At 48.3% G+C, this 25,215-nt stretch overlaps 4 protein-coding genes across 4 annotated transcripts; 3 read left to right on the forward strand and 1 right to left on the reverse strand.

The window, feature by feature from the left end:
• The first annotated feature begins 4,556 nt into the window (after window positions 1–4,556).
• On the forward strand, window positions 4,557–5,319 carry LOC6592585. The gene is made up of 2 exons (XM_002018031.2): window positions 4,557–4,607; window positions 4,663–5,319. The coding sequence occupies exons 1-2, from the start codon at window positions 4,557–4,559 to the stop codon at window positions 5,218–5,220; spliced, it is 609 nt and encodes a 202-aa protein (XP_002018067.1). The 3' UTR covers window positions 5,221–5,319.
• An 855-nt stretch (window positions 5,320–6,174) lies between these two features.
• Window positions 6,175–7,336, forward strand: LOC6592584 (serine protease inhibitor 42Dd). Its single transcript, XM_002018030.2, has one exon. It carries the CDS (start codon window positions 6,175–6,177, stop codon window positions 7,285–7,287), a length of 1,113 nt encoding a protein of 370 aa, XP_002018066.2. The 3' UTR covers window positions 7,288–7,336.
• Window positions 7,337–16,224: 8,888 nt separating this feature from the next.
• On the reverse strand, window positions 16,225–16,642 carry LOC6592419. Its single transcript, XM_002018028.2, has one exon. The coding sequence runs from the start codon at window positions 16,618–16,620 to the stop codon at window positions 16,225–16,227; it is 396 nt and encodes a 131-aa protein (XP_002018064.2). The 5' UTR covers window positions 16,621–16,642.
• A 707-nt stretch (window positions 16,643–17,349) lies between these two features.
• Window positions 17,350–22,954, forward strand: LOC6592418 (sodium channel protein Nach). The gene is made up of 9 exons (XM_026985019.1): window positions 17,350–17,786; window positions 20,434–20,631; window positions 20,711–20,995; window positions 21,092–21,328; window positions 21,391–21,545; window positions 21,773–21,838; window positions 22,097–22,188; window positions 22,681–22,786; window positions 22,845–22,954. The coding sequence occupies exons 1-9, from the start codon at window positions 17,350–17,352 to the stop codon at window positions 22,952–22,954; spliced, it is 1,686 nt and encodes a 561-aa protein (XP_026840820.1).
• The last annotated feature ends 2,261 nt before the right edge of the window (window positions 22,955–25,215 follow it).

Here is a 25,215-nt window from a genome sequence, read left to right on the forward strand (position 1 = left end):
AAAAAAACGGAAGGAACGAGACCCAAGGACCCGTTTGGGTCTCCTTGTGGCCTTTTTGCTCTCCGTTTTTGTGGCAGAAAATACGACTAATCTACAGCAAAAATCCATGTAAAACAAATAAAATACTCGCACAAGCACTGGGGCATAAATCTAGTGCCATCCACCGCCCACAGCCACTCCACAAGTAACCCGAAACGCCCACAGCAGGACACAAGGAGCTGCGTAGGAGGCCATTGCGGATGGGGTGTTTGAGTAAAACTCAAACAGAGGCTGGACCACATCCCTGGGAATCTGCTCTGGGACTTGGGAGGATGGAGTAGAGCTTTCAGAGATTAGCCAGAGATAAATGCAGAAAAGTACGACTGGTCGCTCCGATTAAGGTATACAACTAGGTTCGTTATACGTGGAGGCCCACAACTGATAGATTTCCCATAAACCTAGTGCCCCTTTGAGGCTCCCCAGGCGGAAATGGAAACTCCTGTAATGGCAAATCCTTAAGAATATATTTTTGTATGCAAATTCCTGTATTATTTGAGCATCTAATCAAAAGTAGGCCAAGTAATCGTCCGTTTTATGCATGTTATACATATATTGTGGGTATTCCCAGGCGTTCCTGCCTGCTCTGAAAGGGTAAGAGAGCCTGAAGAATTGAGCAAATAAATCGGCGTGCTTTCTAAATAATTAAATATGCCTTTGGGAAAAAACTGGGTCTCTGCCACTCATCCTCCAGCCGGAACACCTGGGGCTTCTCCCGAGTGTGAATGATGGCCAGCAATTAATATTCCCACATTATGGAGGGGTTTTTCTAGTAGCAATCCACTTAGTTGTAGTTGCTTTTTGTGGGACGTTCAATTAGCTCGAAAAAAAATAGCAAAGGAATCATGAAAGTGTGAGAAGTGGCCATAAGTCATAAAGTGCAGGAAATTGCTTGACGAAATCCCAGGGACGACAAGTGGCCGCCCATTAAATGCAGCTCCAATCCACCCCCAAGGGGGGAGGGGGGTGGTGGGGGGTGGAGAAACGATTTTAATTGCCACGAAAACCAAATGAAATTCTGTTATGGAAGGCCGTTAAACAGCTACAGATACGAATGCTGGAGCATAAAAACTTAATGTCCAGCAATTTGTTAAAAGACGCGCAAACTGCCAAATAAAAGCTGGCCAAGAGGAAGGCATGGCTTTAATAGAAGAGGGAATAGAACCACCCATTGGCTAATTGTTTGCCCGAACAGCTGTGTCCACAGATGGCTCAAACAGTGGCCAAGGCCACACACACACTCACACACACACATGATAAATCAAAGTCCTGATGGCCCTGATGGCGATTTGGAAATTCACTTACATTACCATGTATCCATAGATACATGCTCCTTTGTGGCGCTCTGTCAAAGCAAAACGCAAGGACACATCATTTATATCAATTTAAATAACGACCTTTCAATGGATTTGAAGCTTCAATATGGAGAAAAATCCCGTAAAAAGCTTAACAAAACCCCAGACTGGGGCTGGGACGGATGCCTGGACGTGGCATTGACAGTCGTAAGCCATAAACCACAGCAAAATTGGGCATTATATTAGTTAAGATGCTGTCAAGCCGAAAGATAGCCATGGCCCGAGGGCCAAGAGCCACCACAGTGCAGACATATCGCTTTCAACGCCGACACCCCAAGGGCTACAGAGAGGGCCGCGTGAGAGGAGGATGTAGTCGGACAGACAACAGTATCCAGTAGCCCCCCGTCCGGCACTAAAACACCGTTTGACAGGGAACGAAAGCCAGAACACCAGGAGCGTCAGTGACCACTGGACCACAACAAGAGCCAGAGCCAGAGCCAGAACCAGAGCCAGAACCAGAGCCAGGACTCACCCGATAAGCAAACGCATTCATCTTATAGCCAGTCAAAGGAATAAAGGATAAGGGATAAGGGATATAGAGGAGGTGAGCCCTTAACTTAAACAAAAGTTAAACATATTAAGGGCTTAAAGTGTAGCCAGAACTTGGAATTTTACACGGCGGAAACGGGTACAGCCATGCAAAACCCCGGACTTAGAGCCGGGGTATATCTTGATCAATTTGGAGAAGCGAAGCCAACTTAAATCATAGCCATTCCCCGGTTACTATTTACCTTTTCGGCTCTTGGCTTATCTGGGCCCCACTTTTTATTGGTCTTCTTTTATTTGGCAGGACACAGGGCCCCATAAGTCACTGGATAGCCGCCGATAAGTGGCTCACGGCAGGACACACGAATTAGCTGTGGTTTTTGGCTGCCTTTCTGGCTTTGAACTTGAACAAGGGCCTGGCTTTGGAGAAAGTAAGTTCCAAGAGTTCCAAGGGATCATCGAAAACGTTCCTCGAGTTATAAATTACTGTTTAGTTCTTGTACAATCCCAACCCCTACCAAAACGGAATGCAATCATTTTTCACACCAACTGAAAAATTGCTGAATAAAAAAAACCAAATCAAAATTTCATTTTCCACCGCAAAAATCAAATGTCTGAAGAAAAGTGAGTGCGAGAGTGAGTTTTCATTGGGAAATTGGTTCGTGTTTTGCAACATGACACCCCGAAACTTTGGCATATAGATTTATGAAAATATTTGCACATCAATTCGGCGGCAGAAGGGGCGGCAGAAAGGGCGGCAGGCCGCAAGTGGGGAAAACCCCACCTTTTGGCTTCATTGAACTTCAGTGCTGAAACGCCCTGCAAATACGTATCTAAACTGAATCAATTTCTACAGCGATAAACTTCAGATACACCTTCGGGCACCAGTGGGGGGTGGGGGCGGAGGTAACTGCAAAATGTTGTGTAAAATTTGCAAATGCAATAAATAACTCGTTTCGTTTCGCTGGAAAAAAGGTTTCCCTGTTTACACGCTCCTGAAAAGCATGTAAAGCTTCCTGTTTTTCGCTCTGAAGGAATAAAGGTAGAGGTATCCTTTGCCAGTCGGGTTTTAGATATTCTGCCCATCCCCCCCCCCCCCCCCCCTCCCCTACACCCCTGCCTCTAACCAAAAGTGCGCCACATGTGCGAGTCTGCTTGTAGGATTCCTGTGGATTTTTACTCTTTTGGTTTGGGATACCCTCTCAAATTTGGCGAGTCCTTCAAGGAGTATAGAGATAGAGCCTGTACCCTTTAGTCTCCAGAATGGCAACACTTTCTGGGCGAAACTGGAACGATTTAGTGCTCAAAACCTTCCCGTTTTCCCCTCAAACACGTCTCCTCCAGGTAGCTTTTGGTGGAGCATCATTTTATGGAATATTTCCAGGAAATTTCTAGGGTATCTAATGCTTCGTTTCTCGCATGCCAGACATTTCTTTCATGCTTCTTTTTTCGTTGGTTTTCGTTTTCCTTTTCGTTTTTTGTTTCGCTTTGCGTGTTGTTTCGGTGGCAAGCATCCCCAAAAGTATGCAAATAATTTTTGGCTCCGGCTCGGAATCATATTTGATATTCAGTGTCAGAGCAGGGGGTGGGGGCGGGGCGGCAAAGGGTTGCCAGAGAACACAAGTTATTGAAATTTGCATGCAACGGGGGGGGGGGGGGGCGGCGGCAGGACGGCAGGGCGTGTCTTGGGCCCAGACTTCATTCGGGGCCTCCCTCGGGCAGAGTTTTGGGTTATTGTTTCGCCATTTTCCATGGATCCGTCCCCATGGATGTAATTGCTTCGGAGTCGTTGAGCTTGGATTGTCTGCCACTCGCTAATCAAGCCCCGTCAGAGTCCCCAAACTATGCCAATAATATTGTCATATCCCCTCGATTTTTCCTCGTTTTTTTGCCCTCAAAATGCCACTAAACTTGGCTTATCAAAAGTTGAAATTGCAGCTGGCTTTGGGGATTTGCGTGGGGCCAAACGGCGGGGGGGCAGGAGGGCTACTCTGATACGAGTAATCGGAATTTTTATTTCCTGGTTTGCAGTCGTCATCATCGTCTGCCACTGACCCATTTCTGGCATTTATCACGGGCACGGGCACGAGCACATCCTGCCATTCTCCCGAGGGTCTAAGCCCAGTCAGAATGAATGGCCGACCCAGCTGTGTAGCCCTTCCCCTCCTCCTCCTCCACTCTCGACTGCCGACTAAGTGGACTTTTATTTCACTATTATTGTTGCCAGGCGGATACGCAACGAATAGTTTTTCTCTCTGAAGCGCCGGCTCCTCCTGATGGTTCCATTCGTCAGCGTCATCGTCATCGTCGTCTCCTAAGCGTTCCAGCGGCCCTCGGGAATTGGGATGTGTGGCCCTCTATCTTTGTAGACCCCCAAGCAGTGTCCATTCATGGATGTTTTAAGCCGCGCAACTGTTCTTATCTCTTATCGGCGTGTGTGTCTGCTCCATGGGTTCTTCACCCAAGAAACGTCATTGAATTGGCAGCGTCATGTGTCATCTTTATATATTTATAGCCCCCTGTAGGGGGGGATAACAGAAATAGCGGCCGACGAGGGCCCAAGCCCAAATGGAAATTTCTGACAGATAAGACTATCTACGGGAGGCTCTCTCCCTCTCTCTCTCTCTCGCTCTCTCTCTCGGCGTTCAGTAGATACGCGACCGTCGGGCGGACAAGACGATGAAGAGCCGTCAGGATTCGTGTCTTTGGGGCGTTTGCCTGCTGGTTTTCGTAAGTCGAAGATCTGCCCTCTCGAAGATCGTTTCTGGTTAAATAATCTTTTCAGCTGGCGATACCCCGTGCGATAGTCTGCTCTGGGGACCAGAATCGCCATCGGCTCTTTGTCCAGGCCGATCGCACCCTCTGCTCCATCAGCCATCAGCTCATCGCCCTGGCCACGGAGCTGGTGGACAATGTGGTCGAGGATCTGATCGTCCTGGACTCGCAGAACAGCATCCTGATGGGCTACCTGGACAGCTTCGATGCCTTCACGGCGGTGAGCGACAACCGGACCGAGGAGAAGCTCGACACCTTCTACGGCGTGGTGGGGGACTACCTCGACTCGGACACCGCCGGTGACCCGCTGCGGCCGTCCACCATCGAGACCCAGCTGATCGCCCTGTGCCTGCAGCGCAACGGCTTCGATCGCTGGAAGCGCACCGTCCAGCAGCGGACCAACCAGCTCCAGAAGCTCCTCCACAAGAAGCTGCGCAAGCACCTGGACTCCCTCGACCCCGAGGATCGGCTGGCGGTGGAGCGCCGCTGGAAACGGACCCTCGCCCGCGGCGGTCCCCGAAGACTCGACAAGCTGCGGGAGTTTGTCCAGTGGCTGGGACGCCTGTAGGGCCGAGGGGGGGCGGGGGCCCTCTCCCCCACACCCACTCGTGTTTGTTTATGGCGCCACACATTTATGGCGGCGGGGCAACGATCTGCCAAGGCGGCGTGTGCGGATATTTCTAATAAAACAAAAAAAGTTTTTGATAAGTTTATAGCAGATAACGCAGATAGCAGATCAACGATCTTTAGGGTAGGTTCCTCCATTGGGGGGGGGGGGGGGGCTATCTATAGGTCTCTACCACCAGCTGGAAGGTTTAAACAGCTTTAAATAGAGGGAAAACCCGCCCTATACTGAGGGATTCTTTAAATTCCTTCATCCCTACTCAATCTTCCCTTGGAAACTCCCTTCCCCTTGGCCCACAGATCACAGCTCCGCCTGTCCAAAGGTTTCACCTGCTTAGAACCCCCCTCTGTGTTCTCTTTCTGCCACCCCCTAGAAAACAGACATCTACCAAATGCAATTTCTGTCGAAACTCGGCTCCTTAATGCACTCGAAACTTTACCCCACCCCTTCCCCCTACCCCCTTGGCAATGAAAACTTTGTGATGCCGCCTCCCACGTCCAAAACTTGGATAAAAATTATGAAACTGAATATGGCAGAGCACAAACCCAAAGAGACAAAGAGGGGGGTAGTGAGGGGTAGAGAGAGGGGGAGAGGGGGGTGGGGGGCGACTTGCAGTCATGTGAGGACTAAAACAGATACATTTTATGGATGGCAGACACAAAAGGAGCACAAAACTAAGGGATACCAACTGCATTTCCTGTCTGAAAGCTGACAAAGTGCTGAGTGCACTTTTGAGTGCAGCTTGGAACACGTCATGTCGGGGCGCGGGAGGGGGCGGAGGAGGGAGGAGGGAGTACTCTGTCTAATCCGATAATCAACTGGAACTCTGGCTAATTGGCTTGGCGTTCGTCACAGTTCTGGGTCCAACACACTTGCCTCAGTTCTCTCGACAGAAAGATGAAGGTTCCACTGGGTTTCGGTGGGTTATGGGTTTCCGCCTCTTTGGGGATGCTCCTTTGCTTGGAGTCCGTGCACTCGAATCACTTTGCCAGCCAGCTGTACAGCCAGGCCTCGCGGGATAACCATCAGCGGAACCTCGTGGTGTCGCCGGCCACCACGAACCTGGCCCTGGGTCTGGTCTTCTTTGGGATGCAGAACTGCCCGGAGCTGACCAGCGTGCTGGACACGATGCGGCCCGGCGAACTGGCCACGGAGGACATCAAGATGGTGAATCGGTTGTACGTGGACCGGAGGGTGCAGCTGATGCCCGCCTACCAGGAGGCCATCTCCGACGAGCGACTGGGCCAGCCGGCGAAGAAGGTGGACTTCAGCGAGCCGCAGGTCGTCGGCGAGGAGATCGACTCCTTCGTGCGCATCTTCACGGACAACAAGGTGCGGCAGTTCACGCCACCGGGCCACCTGGACAAGGACACCAGGATGGCCATTGCGAATGCCGCCTACTTCCACGGCCAGTGGGCCAGGCCCAAGCAGACCAAGCGCCTGCCCTTCGACACCTTGGGCGGCGGCCAGCAGCTGGTCGACACCCTCGAGGCATACGAGCACCTGCGCTACGGGCGGCTCGACGGCCTGGACGCCCGCGTCCTGGAGCTGCCCTACGAGGGCGAACGCCTCTCGATGGTCGTCATATTGCCCCGCCAGGCCGGACAGGGTCTGGCCAGCCTCAGCAGCCAGTTGCGCGACGTGGACCTCGTGCCGCTCACACAGAATCTCAGCAAGCGGTTCGTCCACGTGCGCATCCCCAAGTTCCGGGTGGAGACACGCCTGCCCCTGGAGACCGTGCTGCGGCCCCTGGGCGTGAGGACCATCTTCCACGCCCCCCTCATGCACCAGATGGTCGCCGGCAGAAGCGGCAGAAGCCACCGGATCAACACCATTATGCACCTGAGCTCCATCGAGGTGAGCGAATCGGGCAGCGGGTATTCCCCGCTGGCGACCTTCCAGCGGCTGTACACGGAGCCCGTCCAGTTCTGGGCCAATCACCCGTTCGTGTTCGCCATCAAGGACGCGAATCACATCTACTTCATGGGCCACGTGGTGGCGCCCCAATAGTTACCGAAAGGCAGGCATCAGCTCTTTATTAAACAAGATACACCGCTGAGGGCTCTAGTGTTTTGTTTTTGTTTTGCATCTTTAATCGTCTCCCAGATCGCCGCAGTCGCCACAGTCGCCGCAGTCGGAGCAGCAGGCGGATATGCCGCTCAGGCAGCCGCATAAGCAGAGCAACGGCAGGCAAATGATCAGCATGCAGATCAGGCAGACGCACAAGACGATCACGAACATCATGCCCATGGCTCCGAGGCCGCGTCCGCCAGATTTCTTCGTGGTCACACCGGCCACAGTGGCCACAATCGTGTCGAGAGTAGTGCCGGCAGGCGCCATCTTCTGCGAGATTTTTTTATATGCAAAGAATTTTTGGGAATTTTCAATACACGCACTAGATAGAAATTTTGGTTGTGACTCGGTTTGATTTATTCGACAAATATCTCATGGAGGACCCCGAGGGGGGGGGCCATTAGTGAGGGAATCCCAAGCTGTGTGGGCCGTGAAGGGTGTCTTAATTCCCATTTTGAGGTGCATTCCTCCTTGAATGAAGCTCAAAGTCAAGAGTGCACTCGCAACTCGTTCAGCGTGGGGGGCGGGGGGTGAATCCCTCAACAAAAGTGCTCATTAAACACACACACAATCCCCATTCGAATTGTATAAAAATTAATGAAATGCATTAACGAAAGCGTTGCTCGTGAAGTGGGACGACGGTCGACCCTCGACCCTCGACCTGGGCTCTGGGCTCTGGGTCGCCGCAGACTGTACCTGCGCTCGTTAGTGCTCCCCCCAGTGCCACCCACCCACTCGTTCGCCTTTGCTCGTCATTATCATAATTTGAATGCGTTGCGAGTTTTTTAAAATATTCATGCGAGTAGAGAGATTCACTTTTTTTTTTTCAAGTGTGCGCACGTGTGGGTGCATTATTCGGGGGTGTTTACTGTACACCCCAAGCAGAGTGGGTGCCGGTTTCAAGTATAATGACTGTATTTTGTGCCCTGATTACTCCAAAGAGCGAGAGAGGGAGAGAGAGAGAGAGAGACTCGGGGGAGAGGCAAACAATCAGCTGCTAAATGTTAGCCGTATAACAGCGCCCCTTCTAGAGGGCATTTTTCATCTGTTTATTAATCCCAGGGATTGCCGTTCGTACCTGTTCGTTCTCCACAAGGATCACAGGGATCTCTGGCCAATCACAAATCACAAATCACTGATTGGCGATTGTCAACTATCAGGCACGTTTGCCAGTCAATTCACAACACTCAATGCTCATTCAATTCACTCCGCACTCACACTCGCACACACACACACTTGCACACTCATTCGAATACACTTTTGCTCATGCACTTTGCGGCATCATCGCACACGTGGCTGCATGTCAAAGTGCAAAGTTTTGTTCCACCAAAAAGGACTCCCCTCTGCAGCGGGGCGGGGCGGGGGGCGGGGAGAGTGCCAGGGTGAAAGGCTGAGTGGGAGTGGCAGTCAAAAGGAGAAGAGAAAAAATAACTGCACATTTGGCTGGGGCGGATGCACATTAGGTTATGGCGCGATGATGCCGGTTGCAAACATTGGGGGTTAGCGGAGCAAGCGATGAGCACGGTGGCCAGGACAGCGACAGGATGGCCCCCGAGTGGGATGCCCAGATACAAATCCAAGCAAATGACTTTTCCCCCTGTCATCTGCATCATCTTTATGGGTATCTGGAAGATACTGCGTTCAATGAGCGTAAAATGTTGTCAAATTTGTAAACCAAACAAATAAAAAACACTGCCACAAGAAAGCGAAAAAAAAGAAGAGATATATGGCAGGTCCTGAAGGAATTTATGTGTCTGCCTTTGGCCACATGTGTGTGTGGGGGGGGGGGGGGGGGGGGGAGAGGTATAGGAAGCAATTCTACGGCTCAAGAACTCCTTAAAGAAGAAAGAGACCGAGGGACAATCTCGAAAAAGTTGCGGCTCAGAAAACTTATCTTTCCCTCTTTTTTCCCTCCTTTCAAGCCAAGCAATCTTTGGCTCTAGTTTATGTCTATCCCCCGCATCCACAGGGGGCAATGATCATGTGTTCCATCATCACATTCATTGGCACTCAACGGACAGAAGGAGGCGGAAGGGGGGGGGCGGGAATGGCAATCGTAAACCTGATTGTAATAGTATAATTTTCTGGCGTAAAAGCCAAACAAATAAAGCGCACACGAAATGGAGGCCTAAGGTCCGGCCTGGGAGCCCTGGGATTATCCCGGCCTAAAAGAGTCCTCCTTCCTGATGGCTGGGTGGGTGCTTCGTCCTCCTCCCTCCTTCGTCCTCCTTCCTCCTTCGTTCAATTTCATGCAATTTTTACGAGTTCTATGCGGAGCACACACACACACACGCGAAAATCTCTTACTCATAATCCGCCCCAATGGAACGCCCCACCTCATCCCCCACCCCCCGTACGCTCCATCGTCACGCATCGTCCTGCGCGGAAAGTTATTGTTATCCTTTTGTTTTAGTGCGCACATCCTTTACTCCTGGTGCCTCCGCATTGATTCATAAAACATAAATATAAATACATAGTGCGTATACGCAGCGTTCGCCCATAAATTCTGATAAACGTGAGCGAGAATGAGAGCAAACCCCAGCGCCAAAAGTCATCAATCTTTTAGCATTTCACTTAGATACAGCACTCCTCCCCCTCCCCGCCCCCCACAAATGGCTGCCGCCCCTCGTTTGTTGTTTATTCATTCGGCGTCGATATTTGTGCATAAATATTAATATTGCATGACCATTTTTATTTGTTTGTTTTTCCCCCTCAAGGAACACATCGTCCGCCCCTCCTCCCCTTGCCCAGCGAAAGTCCCTCATCTCTTAAGATTATTTACTCGAAAATACAACGAATGTTAGCCTCCAGCCTCCTTCCGGATCCTTCCAGAGCAGGAGCTGGACCAGGATCTAGTGCCAGTCATCGGGATCGGCGCAACACCACCAGCCCCAGCCACACACAATGAACAGGAGCAGGCACAGGCAGAAGATAATCACGAACAGGGCGATTCCGAGCGCCACCCAGATGGCCAGCAGGGAGCTCTCCCGGCGGTAGTACTCCGTCGAGGAGTACACCCAGCCCACGGTGGTGCGGATGGTGGTCTCGTCGTGCAGCAGGTCTACGGCAGGCATCGTCGAGTGCAATTTTAGCTTCAAATGTGTTCAACCAGATGCTTGATATTTTTTTTGGAATTTTAAGACTAAATCCTACAGATTGATGTGTTTTTCGATGGTAAATCTGAACCATATTTCGTTTTCGATGTCCTTTTTTGGTTGGGGAACCTCATTTAAGGGGTGGAGGGGGCCCCCACCCCACCGCCTGATAATTGAATAAATATTACACTGAGCGATAAAAAGTGAAAACTTTTGAATGTTTTTTTTTTCCACGAGACTATAATTGGGTCGAGCGTATCTGAAGGATTTCAAAGAGAAATGTATGACCTTCTCTATAGGGTCTATAGAGTGGCTATGCCTGAAGTTGGGGCCACCCAAAGTTGGAAATTTCACACCATTTTAAAGGTTCCTTCCTTCCTGGTTTTCGGAGGCTTTTTAGGTCTCTTTTGCATGGTATGGTCTTATTTTCGTAGATTAGTTCTTTAGTGGCTATAATTCTCCTTAAAACTAGCTACTAATCCTTAAGATGTTCCAACGAATGCCAAGGGTAGGAGGTATTTAGTAAATCCCCAGCATTTTATAGCACATTAGGCAATAAATGGCCTCTGACAGGCTTTTATGAGCCCTCCATAAGAGCCCGTCGAAACTTTAAATTCGATTAAAATGGCCATCAATTGGAATGTTTCAATATTTAAATATTTGCAATTAAATTTAAATGTTTGGCCATGTGCTGTCTGCGAAAATATCTTTATATTCGGCTTTTTTCGAGAGTGCCAATAAATTGCCCGACACAAAGTGTCAACGGAGGACGAAGGACCCGCTTATTTGCATACGTATCCCTGCCCTTCTCGATGCGGCTGGGAGGACCCTGCATGCCATTCCATGCCATTCCATTCCGCTACTTACAACCATATTATAATGGAATCCACACTTGCATATGTTGTCGCGGACGTTCCACCAGCTATAAATATTATTGAATTGTTCTGCCACGCCCCTTGGGCCTCTCAGTGTTGCAACAATGATTGCGGCAAGCGGATGTAAAAACCTTGGCAATGACAGTTTTTGGGGGGCTGGAACAGGGCCTCGGGTCTATGTCTATGTCGTCTACATCTCCGTCTGTTATGCAAATGTCTATAAAATATATATATGTGTATCTCCGATGTGTGTGTGTGTGTGTGTGTGTGTGTCTGTGTGAACAACTGTTTATATGCAAATCTTTTATTTCGCTGTTGCCTCCGTTTTCATTTCTTATTTCCGCTGCAGGCCCGACACCGCCATTGGCTTTCTTTTTACGAGTATGTATGTATATATATATATATATGTATATATTCTGCATTAAATTAACATCAATAAAATGTTTGCCCCGTTTCGGACTGGACACCCCCCCCTGTCTCTGTGTCCGGGGTGTCCTTCTCGTCCTCCTAGAGTGCTTTTCAGTGTCCTTTCTGTTTCCCTTTGTTGCACTTGTGCGTAATTTCAAGCTAATGCCAACATGTGCTGCGATTTGTCCCAAATCCACCCCCCATCCCCCCCACAAATGGAGACCTCTTTTCCTGCCTCGGCTACTCCTTTGGCAAACTGTTTCTTCCCCTCCTCCTCTGGCTGTTCCTGTCTGCATCTTCGACAGTTTTACAGTCAGTTTCATTCATTTCCTTGCGCCAAAAGACATTTGCATTTGACAGTTTTGGCACCTTCCTGGGATCCCGCCGAACAGGAAGAAACCTTCCAGCTGAAGAGGGAAGAAAGTGAGAGAGAGAGAGAGTGCAAGAGGTGAAAGGTGAAAGGTGAAAGGGAAAATGATAAATGGATATGCACGAATCTATGACTCAAGATGTCGCCGTTTTCCCACCTTCATGGCTTCATCCTACGGCTCCATTAGATGTTTCCAAAGTGGAATTAAATCAAGACTTGCTTACTAGTTGATAATCCCCTGAAATCGGTGAATCCCCCTCCCCCAGAGAAGGACAGTCCCTCATGTTTCCATGCCCATTCGACTCTTGTTAATCAAATTAAGTGCAGGCTAATGCTTGGGCAAAATGCAGAGCCACTTCCCTCGGTGGAACCCCGCTTTTCACAAGAATTATTACAACCCATCAGTGGGTGGTGGGGCTCGCTCGCTCCTTCTCCCCCTGTTTGCCCACTCGAAAAATGATGAATAATAAATTGCTAATCATAAATATTGCGAAATCAGGCGAATGAAAAGCGAGAGAAATGGCCAAGAAAAGACCGAATGAAAAGGACGGAAACGGCTAACAAGAGTTTCGCCCCCACCGATAGATGGATGGATGGATGGGGCTTTTTTTTACACGCTAAAAAGCAAAACAATACCAAAAGTACACATTGTTAAATTGAAAGGAAACAAATGTAAAATTTATACAGCTGCAGTGCCCTTCCTTTTCCGGCTTGAATGCAAAATCAAAGTGTGGCAGGAGGCAGGGGCACGCGTCTAGCAGCCAGTGTGTTTGCCCTATTATCGAACCCAAATGTTGTAACTGTGGGCGCCGTCGAGTGGGTGGGATTTTCCGTTTTTGTAGTACAAAATTATGGGAGGGGGTGGATGGGGGGGTGGTGAATGCTGGGATATGATTAATTTAGCGTTATCAAATTGATTGGATTATCGCCAAGGGATGGGAAAGGAGCAGGGAAGATGCTGTGGGTGAGGGCTGAGATTTGTGTAAGAAATTATACATATGTACATATATATTAAATGTTATGCATGAGTGTTTCAAAGTATAATAGTTACAAGGCATAAAAGATACGTTGTATAACATTTACGATGTATAACAGTTACTGTGTATAACAGTTGCTGTGTATAACAGTTACTGTGTATAACAGTTACTGTGTATAACAATTACTGTGTATAACAGTTATTGTGTATAACAGTTACTAAGTATAACAGTTACATTTTCTAATAGTTACAATGTATAGCAGTTACACTGTACATCAGTTAGGTTTTATAGCAGTTACATTGTATAATATTTACCATGTATAACAGTTACATTGTATTGTAAATACGTTGTATAACAGTTAAACTGTATAACAGTTACACTGTTTAATAGTTACGCTGCATAATAGCTGCCAAGTATAACAGTTACGTTGTATAACAGTTACGTTGAATAACAGTTACTGTGTATATTGTAGCTACGTTTTATAACAGTAACATTTAAGATTATATAGCCACTATGTATAACAGCTACGCTTAATAGTTAAAATGTATAACAGTTACACTTTATATTAGTTACCATGTATAACAACTACATTGTAGAACAGCAACGATGTACGAGAGTTGCAACGAACTGCGTGTATAACAGTATAACAGCTCAAATGTATACAAAAATTCAACTGTACACAAAGCAATTGAAATGTATAACAGTTACAACGCATAGCTGTTGCTATGTATAACAATTTAGATGGATAAATTTCCATTATATAACAGTTATAGCGGTATAGCATGGATTCAGTATAACAGTTACACAGTTTGATGGACAACCAGACGGCAAAACGTGGAAGGGTGGACCCATGGTGGACCCATAGACCCATATTTTCCCCTCCGCTGTTCTCCTTCCCCTCTTTTGTGGCCTACACCCCACTCAGGACTCAGAGAAGCTCCCCCCCCCACCGTTCATCTGGTCCTCGCCCCGACCACAGCTTGTGGCAGGTTCCCTCAACGCAGCCGTCAAATCCGGAGAATTGCCACTCGCATCGACTTTCAGAATTGTTATCCCGACCCCAACATGGCGCAGCCCGGCAGCCCCCATCGATCGAGTAATTAGCGCGCTCTCCCCTCCTACCCCCCCCCCCCCCCCAAAAAAAAAAAAAAAAAAAAAATCAATACAATCTGAGGGCCAGCATCGCCAGCACCAATCAAAATCAGAGTCCGATTCCGATTCCGACTCCGAATTCGAATCCGAGTTACGTTTCGTGTGGGCCAGGCCCAAAAGCCATGCCAAAAATGGCCCGAAAGGGCAATCAGTGACCAAAATCGAGGGCCGCCGCCCCGCCAGCTGCCCAGTTTCTCAGGGGTGCGGGGGTGGGGCGGAAAATCGGTTGAACAAAAGTCAAGTGCAGGCCGTCGACGGGCGACAGTTCGTTGGCGGTCACTAAACAGTCAGCAGTAGTCCATCAATCCACCAGTTAACGTTAACGGTAAGTCCAAGTGGGCCAAAACATTTTCGTAGTGCATTTAATTGAATTTCCCGTTCGATGGGAGAAACTGTTGCACATGCAACCGCGAAATGTTCACTGCTGGCGACAACCACAGCCCAACAATTTGCAGCGGCAGCGGCAGCGGCAGCAGCAGCATCTTGTTGTAAGAAACAAACAGAGCCCCAGGCCAACATCCTTACGGAGGAGCAGGGAAAGTCGTGGGCCAACATCCTTACGGAGGAGCAGGGAAAGTTGTGGGCCAACATCCTTACGGAGGAGCAGGGAAAGTCGTGGGCCAACATCCTTACGGAGGAGCAGGGAAAGTCGTGGCCGAAGGAGAACGAAGGGGAGGCCATTGTTCGCTGCAGTATCCAGAGATTCCTCAAGTCCTCAGAAACGGCAGAAGGGTTGTGCGGAAATGCAGGCCGAGTTAGCTATATGTTGCTGCTGTTGCTGCTCCATGAATATTCATGGCGTCATGGCCGGAGCCAGACCAGACAACACCAGACAAGGGGGGGGGGGGGGGGGGGGGGGGGGGGGGGGGGGGGGGGGAGTGCCCCCACACCCGCCTCAGAGAGGAAAGAGAACAAAGTTGCACCAAACAATGAAGAGGAATGGCAAAAGACAAAACATGAAACCAAATAAATAAACAAATGTCAAGCCAAAGAGTGGCACAGGCGAAGGCGGACACGGAATCGGAATCGGAGACAGAGTCAGAGGCAAAGGCACCGGCAAAGGCGGACGCGAAAGCCAAGAAATTGGCGTGAAAATAAATCAAGAAATAAATTGGAAAATTTGTTATTTCAACGCGTGAATCGGGGAAAGACTCCGCTGGCAAATCAAATGTGTTTGTTCATGCATGTTTTACGTCGGAGTTTATGAAGGAATTGATGGGAAGGCAGCAGGATCGATAAATGGAAGATCTACAGAACACAGCATTCATTGATTCATCTCTTCCAACTCCATGATAATCCCCATCTGGATAGTACCTATTTTGGGATTCCCTTCCAGCGTTGTCCACCTTCTGCTCCTCCGATTCCTCCTTCTGCTTGGCTCCTCGATCCCTCCTGCTCTTTGGTCGGCTCAAGAGTAGGTTAAATGCCTTCCAGACAGCTTTTCCCCCACAAAGTGAAGGCCAATTAAAAAAGGCCATTTTCCTCTTTGTTTTTTTGCAATATTAATTAACACGAAAAAGGCATAAAGCACAAACATATCCAAGGCAAAGGATGGCCATGGACACCGTTGAATCGAGGTCGCCGGCAGGGGATCGGGCGGCGGTCAGCCAGGAGGATGCCGGCCAAATGCCTTCATTTAATTGTAAAATATTACATTTTAAACAATATCCATTAAATGCCAGCAGCAGCTTAAGCCACAGGCCACTCGATCCACTCCCCCCCCCCCCCCCCCCCCCCCCCCCCCCCCCCTTTGCCGTGTTTCCAGTGCAATCTCGTATCGACTGCCAAAGGTAATCAACTGCAAAAAAGGAAAGCTTTTAATGTTACCCGTGTGCTGGGGCGTCTGGACCTTTGTCCTGGACCCCCGGGAACTTCAGTCCGGAATGGACGGCGGCCGCTCATTTAAATGCAAATTTAAATGAAATTTTAACCCGTTCAAGGACCGCATCGCCCCCCACCGACAAACAAAAGGCCGTATCCGTGATCGGGGGGTTTATTCAATCACTCAAATTCACATCCTCCGCCAGGCCGGCCGCACACTTGATCTCCCGCCAACGCTCGGTGACCGAGGGGTTGTGTCGTGTCGGAGTCTTGAGCTGCAGCTGCAGCTGCAACTGCAACAGCAGCTCGGCCTTCTCCCGCGTCGGTGGCGGCTTCTTTCCGAAGGCGTGCTGCATCAGAAAGTAGTCGCAGCGCTTGCAGTACTGCTGCTGGCCATTCGTCGGCTCGAATAATTGGTCGCAGATGGCGCACTGCTTGTCGGCCAGGCGGCAGCGGCGGCAGCAAAGCTGCCGCGACGAGAGCTCGACCCACAGGAAGCGTTGAAAGCACTTGGTGCACAGGTACCACCGGTCGTCGGGTGCGTCAACGATCTCGACGACGACAGGATCCATTTCCGCTTGCAGACCAAATCGAGGAATCAATAGAATTTCAACGTACAACTGTCAAACAATGACGTGTCACATGTCAGTGCCAGGGCAACCCTGTTTCCTGGGTGGGCGGCAACCCTGCTGCGGATACAGTTATCAAACTGAAAACTGATTGAGATCAATCTGAGGGCCCATCCAATTACCATTTTAATCGCAATCCCTTCAGCCTTTAACAAAGTTATAGCCAGTCCACAATCGTGGAATACTGAATACTGAATACTGAATGATTACCACGAAGCGGGGATACGTATATGTAGTGCCTCGTAGTGCCTGGGTCATCAGGCACCCCTTTCAAGCACTGATTGCATTCTGTGCGCCGTCCTCGTCACTCAATGGATTTACTCGACTGGAGCATCGGACATTGGGCATAATTTACAGCGCATTAAAAACTCCAATAATGATTTATTGTTGTCCTGGCGGATGGCGCCTGCTGCCACACCGCAAAAACATATTTAAAGCAACGCATTTATATTTAATGAACAGCAAACGGAGGCACGAAACAACGAGATCTGAGAATTGAACCGCAAAGCGAAAATACGTGGGCTTAAACCATGTCCCGCCCGCCCCTCCTCGCTGCTGGACTGCTGGGGAGATTCCCCATCGACTGCGAATAATTGAAGTCTTCTTTCACTCCTAAAACCAGCTTTAATTCTGTCTTCCAGCGTCGCCCAAAGGTATCCCTAGCCAGCGACGATGGGAAGGAACAGCGCTGAAAGCTGGGACGGCAACGATGAATCCACATCCCACTCGCGGCGAACATCGTCGACGGCCTCGCTGCAGCCCCGGCTGGGTCCTGGTCTGCTCCTCTTTCCCGGCAACGCGCAAAAGCAGAGTCCGGGACTCGATGCGGCAGGCACAAAAACAATTCCAAATGCTAATGACAACCACGTTCCCGTTAATCAGCAGCGCAGTATTCGCTGCATTCGACGACCGCCATTGTGGCAGCCCCCGCCGCCATCAAAGGGCGGTCCGGAAGAGCAGGAGCTGGTCCCCGATCAAATTCCGGACGCGAAACGGGGCGCCACCAAGCTGGGGGCCAAAGTGCACGCTTTCATAATCGAGTTCCTGCAGGGCTCCTCCATACACGGCTTCATTTATTTGGCCAAACTCGGCTTAAATTTCGTCGAACGGTGAGTCCTGCAGTCGTCCTGCAGTCGCCCTGCTGTAGAGGTCTTTCAGGGGGTCTCCTGCAAAGGGAGAATCCGTTGAAAGTGCCACAAATAGAGTCCCAGAAAGACCTCCCCGTCCCACCCTCCAATCCTTCTCATTCAAACCCCAAACCCTTTAATTTTTAATCAAATATTTGGCCAACATTTCCACTCAATTAATTTACAAGCAAAATTTAAGTTAAGCCTCATTACGCTGCCACAAGCCGCAAGTAGAACTTTTCCACGGGATTATTTTGGCCCACCGCCGTAGAGTGGAAAACTAAAACGATACAAAACTACAAGTCGAGGACTTAAAGTGGGAAAGGAAGTGCGTGCCAAGGTCCTGGTCCAAGGACTAGGCCCAGAGAAATACTATATATTTCCCCACACATCTTCCGTTTTGTGTGCGGCTCGGGGAGGGATTTGGATTTTTCGTGCGGTGCAATAAATCCTTAAAAACTGACATGACATGACAAACAGGATTACACACAGCCAGAGAGAGAGAGAGAGAGAGAGTTCTTGGTCTTGGTCCTGGCACGGAAGGGCAGCCGGATGCAGGGCGTAGAGCAGAGCGGAGGTGGCAAATCTGTCAGAGGGCGGCTGAGGGTTAATTAGTGGATAACACAGCCAGGCCAAGGAGAGGGCCAAGGGCCAAGGGCGTACACTGAAAGATCTTGAATAGAAAGATTTCCAAAAAATATTAATAAAAAAAAAAAAAAAAAATTTGCAAATAATTTCTAAAAATTCGAAAATTACTCTTTGAAAAATACTGAATTTAAATGCTCAATTTTTTCGTGGCAGTGCAGGGAAGTCTCCACTTTCTTCCCCATAAAACGAGCTCAATTACAATTATTGTTAGTTTTTGGGCAGGCTCCCCCTCCCCAAGCACCACTGACAGGTGCTGCCCCCCACCTCCCCAAATGGGAGGAGGGCCACTGAGAGCTCGGGCGAATGATTTGTGAAATGTATTCCCCATTCGTACAAAAATAGAACAGTGCAGGAGGAATATGCTTTGCCATGGCAAAAAATCAGCTTGTGACGCAAAAATTTCTGGATTATACACAACTCCAACCCCCGACCCCCGACCTCCGACCTCCAAGCTGCAACCAGAGCTTAAGTCCGCCCACTCCACTTCACTCGCAGAACTACAACATTTTCCACAAAAATATATAAAGCAGAACCCACATAAAAAAACAATCTGAAAACCACAAAAAAAAAATGCATAGAAAAGAGGGGAAAGAGGAAAAGAGGGGAAAGAGGAAAAGAGGGGAATGAGGAAAAGAGTCTGTGCCGCTGACATGTGATAACCTCAATTTTACAAGCGTTGATATGGCAACCACCTTATATGAGGGCTTTAGTGCCAGGACAGGTGTGTATGGTGGCCCCTGCACAGTCCCTGCCTGTGCCTGTGGCTGTGCCTGTGGCAGGAGGCGCCTAATCCGGAACCAAAAACTGCAAATGCAAATGCAAAACACGCACAGGATTAGGGTCGTGTCTCCATGGGAGTGCAGCATCCAGCATCGCAGAAAAAGCTCTGTTCAGAGGCAAACAAAAAATACAATATCAAACAAAGCCATCAATGAAGTATTCAGAAAAAAGAATAAGGTATTTCAGGGATTGGGTGGGCTTTAATTACCATTCCAGCCGCTAGTTTTTAAGCCTTTTGGGTGCCCCCTCGGAGGGCTACAATCCCTTGATTGAGGCTCCCCACGATCTTGGCTATCGCTTGGATTAAAACTCTTAAAAACATTTTCTCAGTGGGGGGAGTGGTTCAGGAATCTCACATATGAAATCCCACACCGAAATCCAAGTCTGGAAATTTCTGATTCGCATAACTCTGGCAGCCGTACGCCGGAACGGAGCAACCCTTCAGAATCCTTCATGCTCGTCTCGCATAACGAGTATTACGGCATCAAACATGCATCACTGGGCCTCATTCACGCACAAATTTCATGCATATGAGTGTCGGGATGATGAAACAAAGCAAATAAATTGCACACCAGACAGACGGACGGACAGACGGACAGACGGACGGACGGGAAATGGCCGGGGGAGTCTGTCATATATGTATGTATGATGTCCAAAAGGAATTTTGTGGTGTTAGACAAAGCACAGCACTCAACTGTCACGGAAGCAAGGACCACACGATAAAAATACAAAAAAAAAACAGACAAAGAAAACTTCATGGAAAAAACAAAAAAAAAAAAGAGTTGGAAAATATTTGGAAAATTAAAAGCCAAGCAGAAAGGACTGTGTGTGGTGTCTTTATGAGCCATGGCTGGCTTCGAAACTGTCATTGTGGACGGCAATCGCCAGAAAATGGAAAATTCTCCAAGCATTTTTGGCGACTTGTGTCTCAGTCGAAGGAAATGGGGGGAAGAAAAAGGGGTGGCAAAAGCGTTGACGCGTTCATTGACTCCTGCGCTGTGGGCCTTCGCATTGGTCATAATTCTTTCCCGCATAATGCGCACGGAAAAGTTTACACGCAATAGATTTTTATGTCCTTTGGGAGAGTGTGCCCCCCCATTGCCCCATACATCATTCCCGAAGGGTATCCTGGGCCCTCTCAGAGACAACGGATCGCTATGCAGCATCTAAGACTTTCTTTCTTTCTCTCCCCCTTCCGAAGAATGCTCTGGTTCGCGTTCATCTGCGTGGCTCTGTTCAGCATCATATCGCTGAGCAAGCGGACCTGGCATCGCTTCCAGACCTCACCCATGGTCATATCCATGGATCGCAACAAGCTGGTGTGGAACACGAGCTTCCCCTCGCTGACCGTGTGTCCGCACAAGCGCATCGATGAGCTCAAAGTGGAGGAGTACATACTGTAAGTGAGTCCCAGAATCCCAGTGAAACCTGCAAGGCGGCAAGCCTGCCCTATCTCTCTCTCTCTCTCTCTCTCGCAGGGCCCATGAGGAGGACTTTGAGACCGAGGAGGATCAAGAGGATTTCCGTGATTTTATTGTGAAACTTGCCAGCCTCACGTACGACAACTTGGAGTCCCTGCCGCTGAACAAGTCCTTCGGGATCTCGGGCGAAAAGTACTTGGATTTGCTTTACGAATTGAAATGGGCCTTCGAGCCGGAAATCAGCAGCGGCGCCGCCGTCAAAATGTTCATCTACGAGACCCAAACGGAGTTTGGCATTTGCCATGCCGTCAACTCGTTGGTCGCCCGCTACAATTCCTTTGAGTGAGTGGCGGCCGGGCGCCGGCACACATCCGGATATGATTTTATGGCTTTTGGCTTCCCATCCCATCCCCTCCCTTTCCATTCCATTCTCTGTAGTTATTGGCGCTCGAATGATTGGAGCATCCTGGACCATGGAGATCGTGTGACTGTGCATCCGCTGGATGGTGAAATCTACGCTCAGATTATCAACCTGTCGACCGCCTACGATGTCTACTTCCATGGAGCCGGGGATGTGCCGAGCATATCCAAGCAGCGCTACACGTTCCCGGAGAGCGACTACACCACCGTCGAGCTGATTGCCCTGGAAATCTACACGAACGAGGAGGCCAGAGCGTGAGTTGTGCCACTCTCTCTATGGACCTCTGTAACACCCGTTAATCTCTCTGGGGCCGCAGGTTCACCACCAAACAGAGGAGCTGTCGCTTCAACTATGAGGCCGAGGACATGCAGTCGGTGCCCATCTATAGCTTCGGTCTCTGCCTCTCCGAGTGCCGCATGTTCTTCGCTCTGCGTGCCTGCGGCTGCATACCGCACTTTTACCGGAACCGCCGTGAGCATAATCATCATATTCCACCCAACCAACCATCCACCCAACCATCCATCCATCCATCGATCCCACTTAATTGTCTCCATTAAAGTTAACTTTTATGTGCCGGACGATGCGGCATTAATGCTGCTACTCGGTGGTCATAAAACGCTTAAAGTCTCGTAGTTTAAGTTGAAACCCGTCCCATCTCTATCTCTCCTTCTCTCTTTCTCTGTCCCCTCTCTCCACAGTACGGAACGGACGGCGACTCCCTGTTTGCGGCCTGGAGGGCATCGGTTGTTTGGTCAGAATTAAACGTGAGTAACCCCAACCAACCTTTGGAACATGCAAATATTTAGCCTGCTCGAGAAATTCGATTTCAATTTCACACAAATTTCCTAGAACGTGACCATAATTTCGGGATAGCCAGATGCCTGTTGCTTGAAGAGTAATTATAATATTGAGTAAACCCGAGTTGGAGGCTGTTTCTGTTTTGTGGGAGAGAACCTTTGAACTATTGACTATATTCATAAAACATTAGTATATAATATACATATATCGGGCCCATTTTCCAGGCGAGATAATCTCATTGAAATCGGACAAATACAAAATCAATTGCAATTGTTTGGCCAACTGTGACGATTCCAACTTCTTTGTGCAGTCCCATGTAAGTATTCTCCACCTCCCACCCCCACCCCCACCCACAAGTCTTACGCCTTAACTGTAAAATGTTTACGGCAAACAGAAGCACCATGGAGCGGTGGTCGTTACCGCCGCATTTCAAGTGGAAAAATAAGCGAATATTTTCGGGGGGAGCAGCAGAGCATTCGCTTCGCCTTAAACAAACATCAAAATTGTAGTCCGGGCTATAAAAAATAATAACGCGCAAAAGTTGCACGCAGCCGGGACGCCTTGAAATATGCAATTATTGTATTTCAGGGTCTTATGGGAGCAAAAGTTTTCATCTTCAACATTTTTTTTTTTTTTCGCGCTTTTGCGTGCGGCGAAAGTTTTGTACATTTAATAATAATTTTTGCTTACTTGCCTTGTTATTTTGATGATGTTGTTGTTGTGCTTGTCCTGGTTCTTATTCCGCTTAATACTGGTTTCTCTCCCACACACACACCACCCACACCACCCACACCACTTGTGTGGTTAGCGCTCGCGTGTCTGGTTTTTGGGCGCTAATCTACAGTGGGGCATAATCGATTATCCCAAAATGCAGCTCCGCCGCGATGTGCTCTTCTCCTTTGCCGATGTCTTGGGTGAGTTTTCGGGGCAACACCTGTATGGAGAACCTTAAGGAACTCTTTTCTTTTCCAGTTTATATTGGCGGCCTGGTGGGGTTCTTTCTGGGCTGCAGTGCTTTGAGCTTCACTGAGATCATATATTACTTCACGGCTCGATTTGTGCGGCGCATGTTCTTCAATTGATGAAAAAGTACACGAATTAGTTGCTATAATGAACAAATAATAATACAACTTTTTACCGAATTTTAATTACCGAACTTTAAACCGAATAAACTTTTTTTCGTAGTCCCATCACACGTAAATCTATTTATAAATGTAAGAAACGTAAGGTTTAGTATCGAATGCTGATCGATGGACTATAAACAGCTGATCAGCCTGTCCCCCCCACATGAGGGGGGTACTAATACTATTACATGTGTGGGAGGGAGGGGGGAAACATAAACCCAGGCGCGCCTCTAATCAATAACAAAATAAAATTGTTGCAAAGTTGGCAAAAATCATACCGAAAAACTTTCATTCCCCTCCCTAGAAGAGCCTTCATTGTCCGTCTCTGTTTCGTCGCTGGCATTTCAATGAATCGTTTACTCTAGCTAGGTTGTGGAGGGGGGGGATGGCGGGAGACAGACAGACATCTACGACGACAAATTGCCTTCGTCCCGTTGTTGCTTTTTGTATTTTTGCCAACCTTGTCGATTTCTATTAGGGTCGTGTCTCTCACTCTCTGCCTGTCTCTCTCCTTCTCCGCATTGAAATGAACTCTTGGCTGGTGCTCATATGTACACATGTGTTGGTGTGTTTAATATTTGCTGTTCGTTTATGCCAAATAATTTGTAGCCCTATTTTCCTTCAGCAATTGTTTATTTGTGTGGAAATATGTGTATTTATACTGATTTTTCTGATCGACTGCTTGCTTGCTGTTACTCACTTTTCACCTTCCAATAGAATGGTGGATCTCTCTTCTCACTCTTCTTCAGATTGCACGCAAGTATAGCTGACCTATTCTAACACTCTGGCTTCTTATCTAAACAAGCGAACTCACCACGCTTTCGTTGCTAATTACACCCTTGGAAAAAAAATAACACTGCAGCGTTTCGCAGTCGAAATACACACATACATTATTACACAGACACACACCCATACATCCACACACTTGCCGTTTGCACAACTGAATGAACTGTAACTCTCATGAATTTATTCCTCCTTCTCGTCTATTCTTTTTGTTTTGTATTATTTTTCTTATTGTCATGTCATCAATAAATGAGTGGAGAAATGAGTAAGAATTGGTCGAATAACTGGGTCAGTGGCTGGCTCTACGGACCAAGGGTTGAGGGGAGGAGATGGAAGCAGCAAAAGCACAAAGAGAGGGTGAGTGAGGTGGCTGCTAGAATCTGCAAAGTCAATGCTAACTCCAACAGTGATGTTTCCCCCCTACCACACCCCCGCCGCAAATCAAAGTTTCATCCCCTTTCAAACACACAATAGAAATGTAGATTTCAATGTCTTTTCACACATTTTTTATGCAAAACCACAATCGCTCTTCCTCTCATACGCCACACAATATAACCTCAAAGGAATTGTCAGCCTCCAGAAGTGTAATCTTTGCACCTTTTCAATAGCAGGGCAGACGAGAGGCTTCAAACCACGTGAGAATTGCCCGCAAACGCCCCTCTCGCCGACGCACACGTTGCATTTATTCAGGAATAAACGGGACAGCGTTGTGCATTGAGGTTAGGGTGAAGGCGAGGGCACGCAAAAGACTTTGAAGTCGGGAGAGAACCCAAAGGGCTGCCCTTTAGCCATTATTTCATCGCATAAATTTGGGAATTATTGAAATATATTGTTGAAGATTGCAAAAGAGACGGAGAGATGGGCGAGTGTGAAAAAACGATAATGCGGCCATTGGGGGCCGGCCATGGCACGCGTCGGCCCTTCATTGTTCGGTAATCGCTTATTATAGTGTATTTGAGGGTATTCTTATGTTAATATCAATATATGGATTGTATATTACCTGTACAATGTTTGGCATCTGTTTTTTATATGCTTTATATCTCTTTTTTCAATTAAATCACACTCGGGCTTGCAAATTCCGACTTGCACTTTCGCGATCTTTTCACTAACTACGGAAGCGACATCTGGCGCTTTTTAACAAAGCTATTACAGGTGCATTGAATTGCACACATTCTTCCATAATCGCATATTCCACTGCAACCAGAACGCATTATTGCTTGATTGTTAATAAAGGGATTATATATTACCGCCGCAGTATACTTTTACTTTTTATAATACAATCTTCTCACTTTTTTTAGCCGCTTAAGTTTCGGGCCACAGCAGTTAGGCGACATCTGGCGCATTTTCGACTGAGCAACGGTGTTATGAAAACAGGTGTGGGAGAACGAAATTGCAAGCATAACCACATATTACATTGCAATTTAAGTGTAATTTTG

This window comes from Drosophila persimilis, unplaced genomic scaffold (assembly GCF_003286085.1).
Source record: "Drosophila persimilis strain 14011-0111.01,24,50 unplaced genomic scaffold, DperRS2 tig00000002-arrow-pilon, whole genome shotgun sequence".
Lineage (NCBI taxonomy): Eukaryota > Metazoa > Arthropoda > Insecta > Diptera > Drosophilidae > Drosophila > Drosophila persimilis.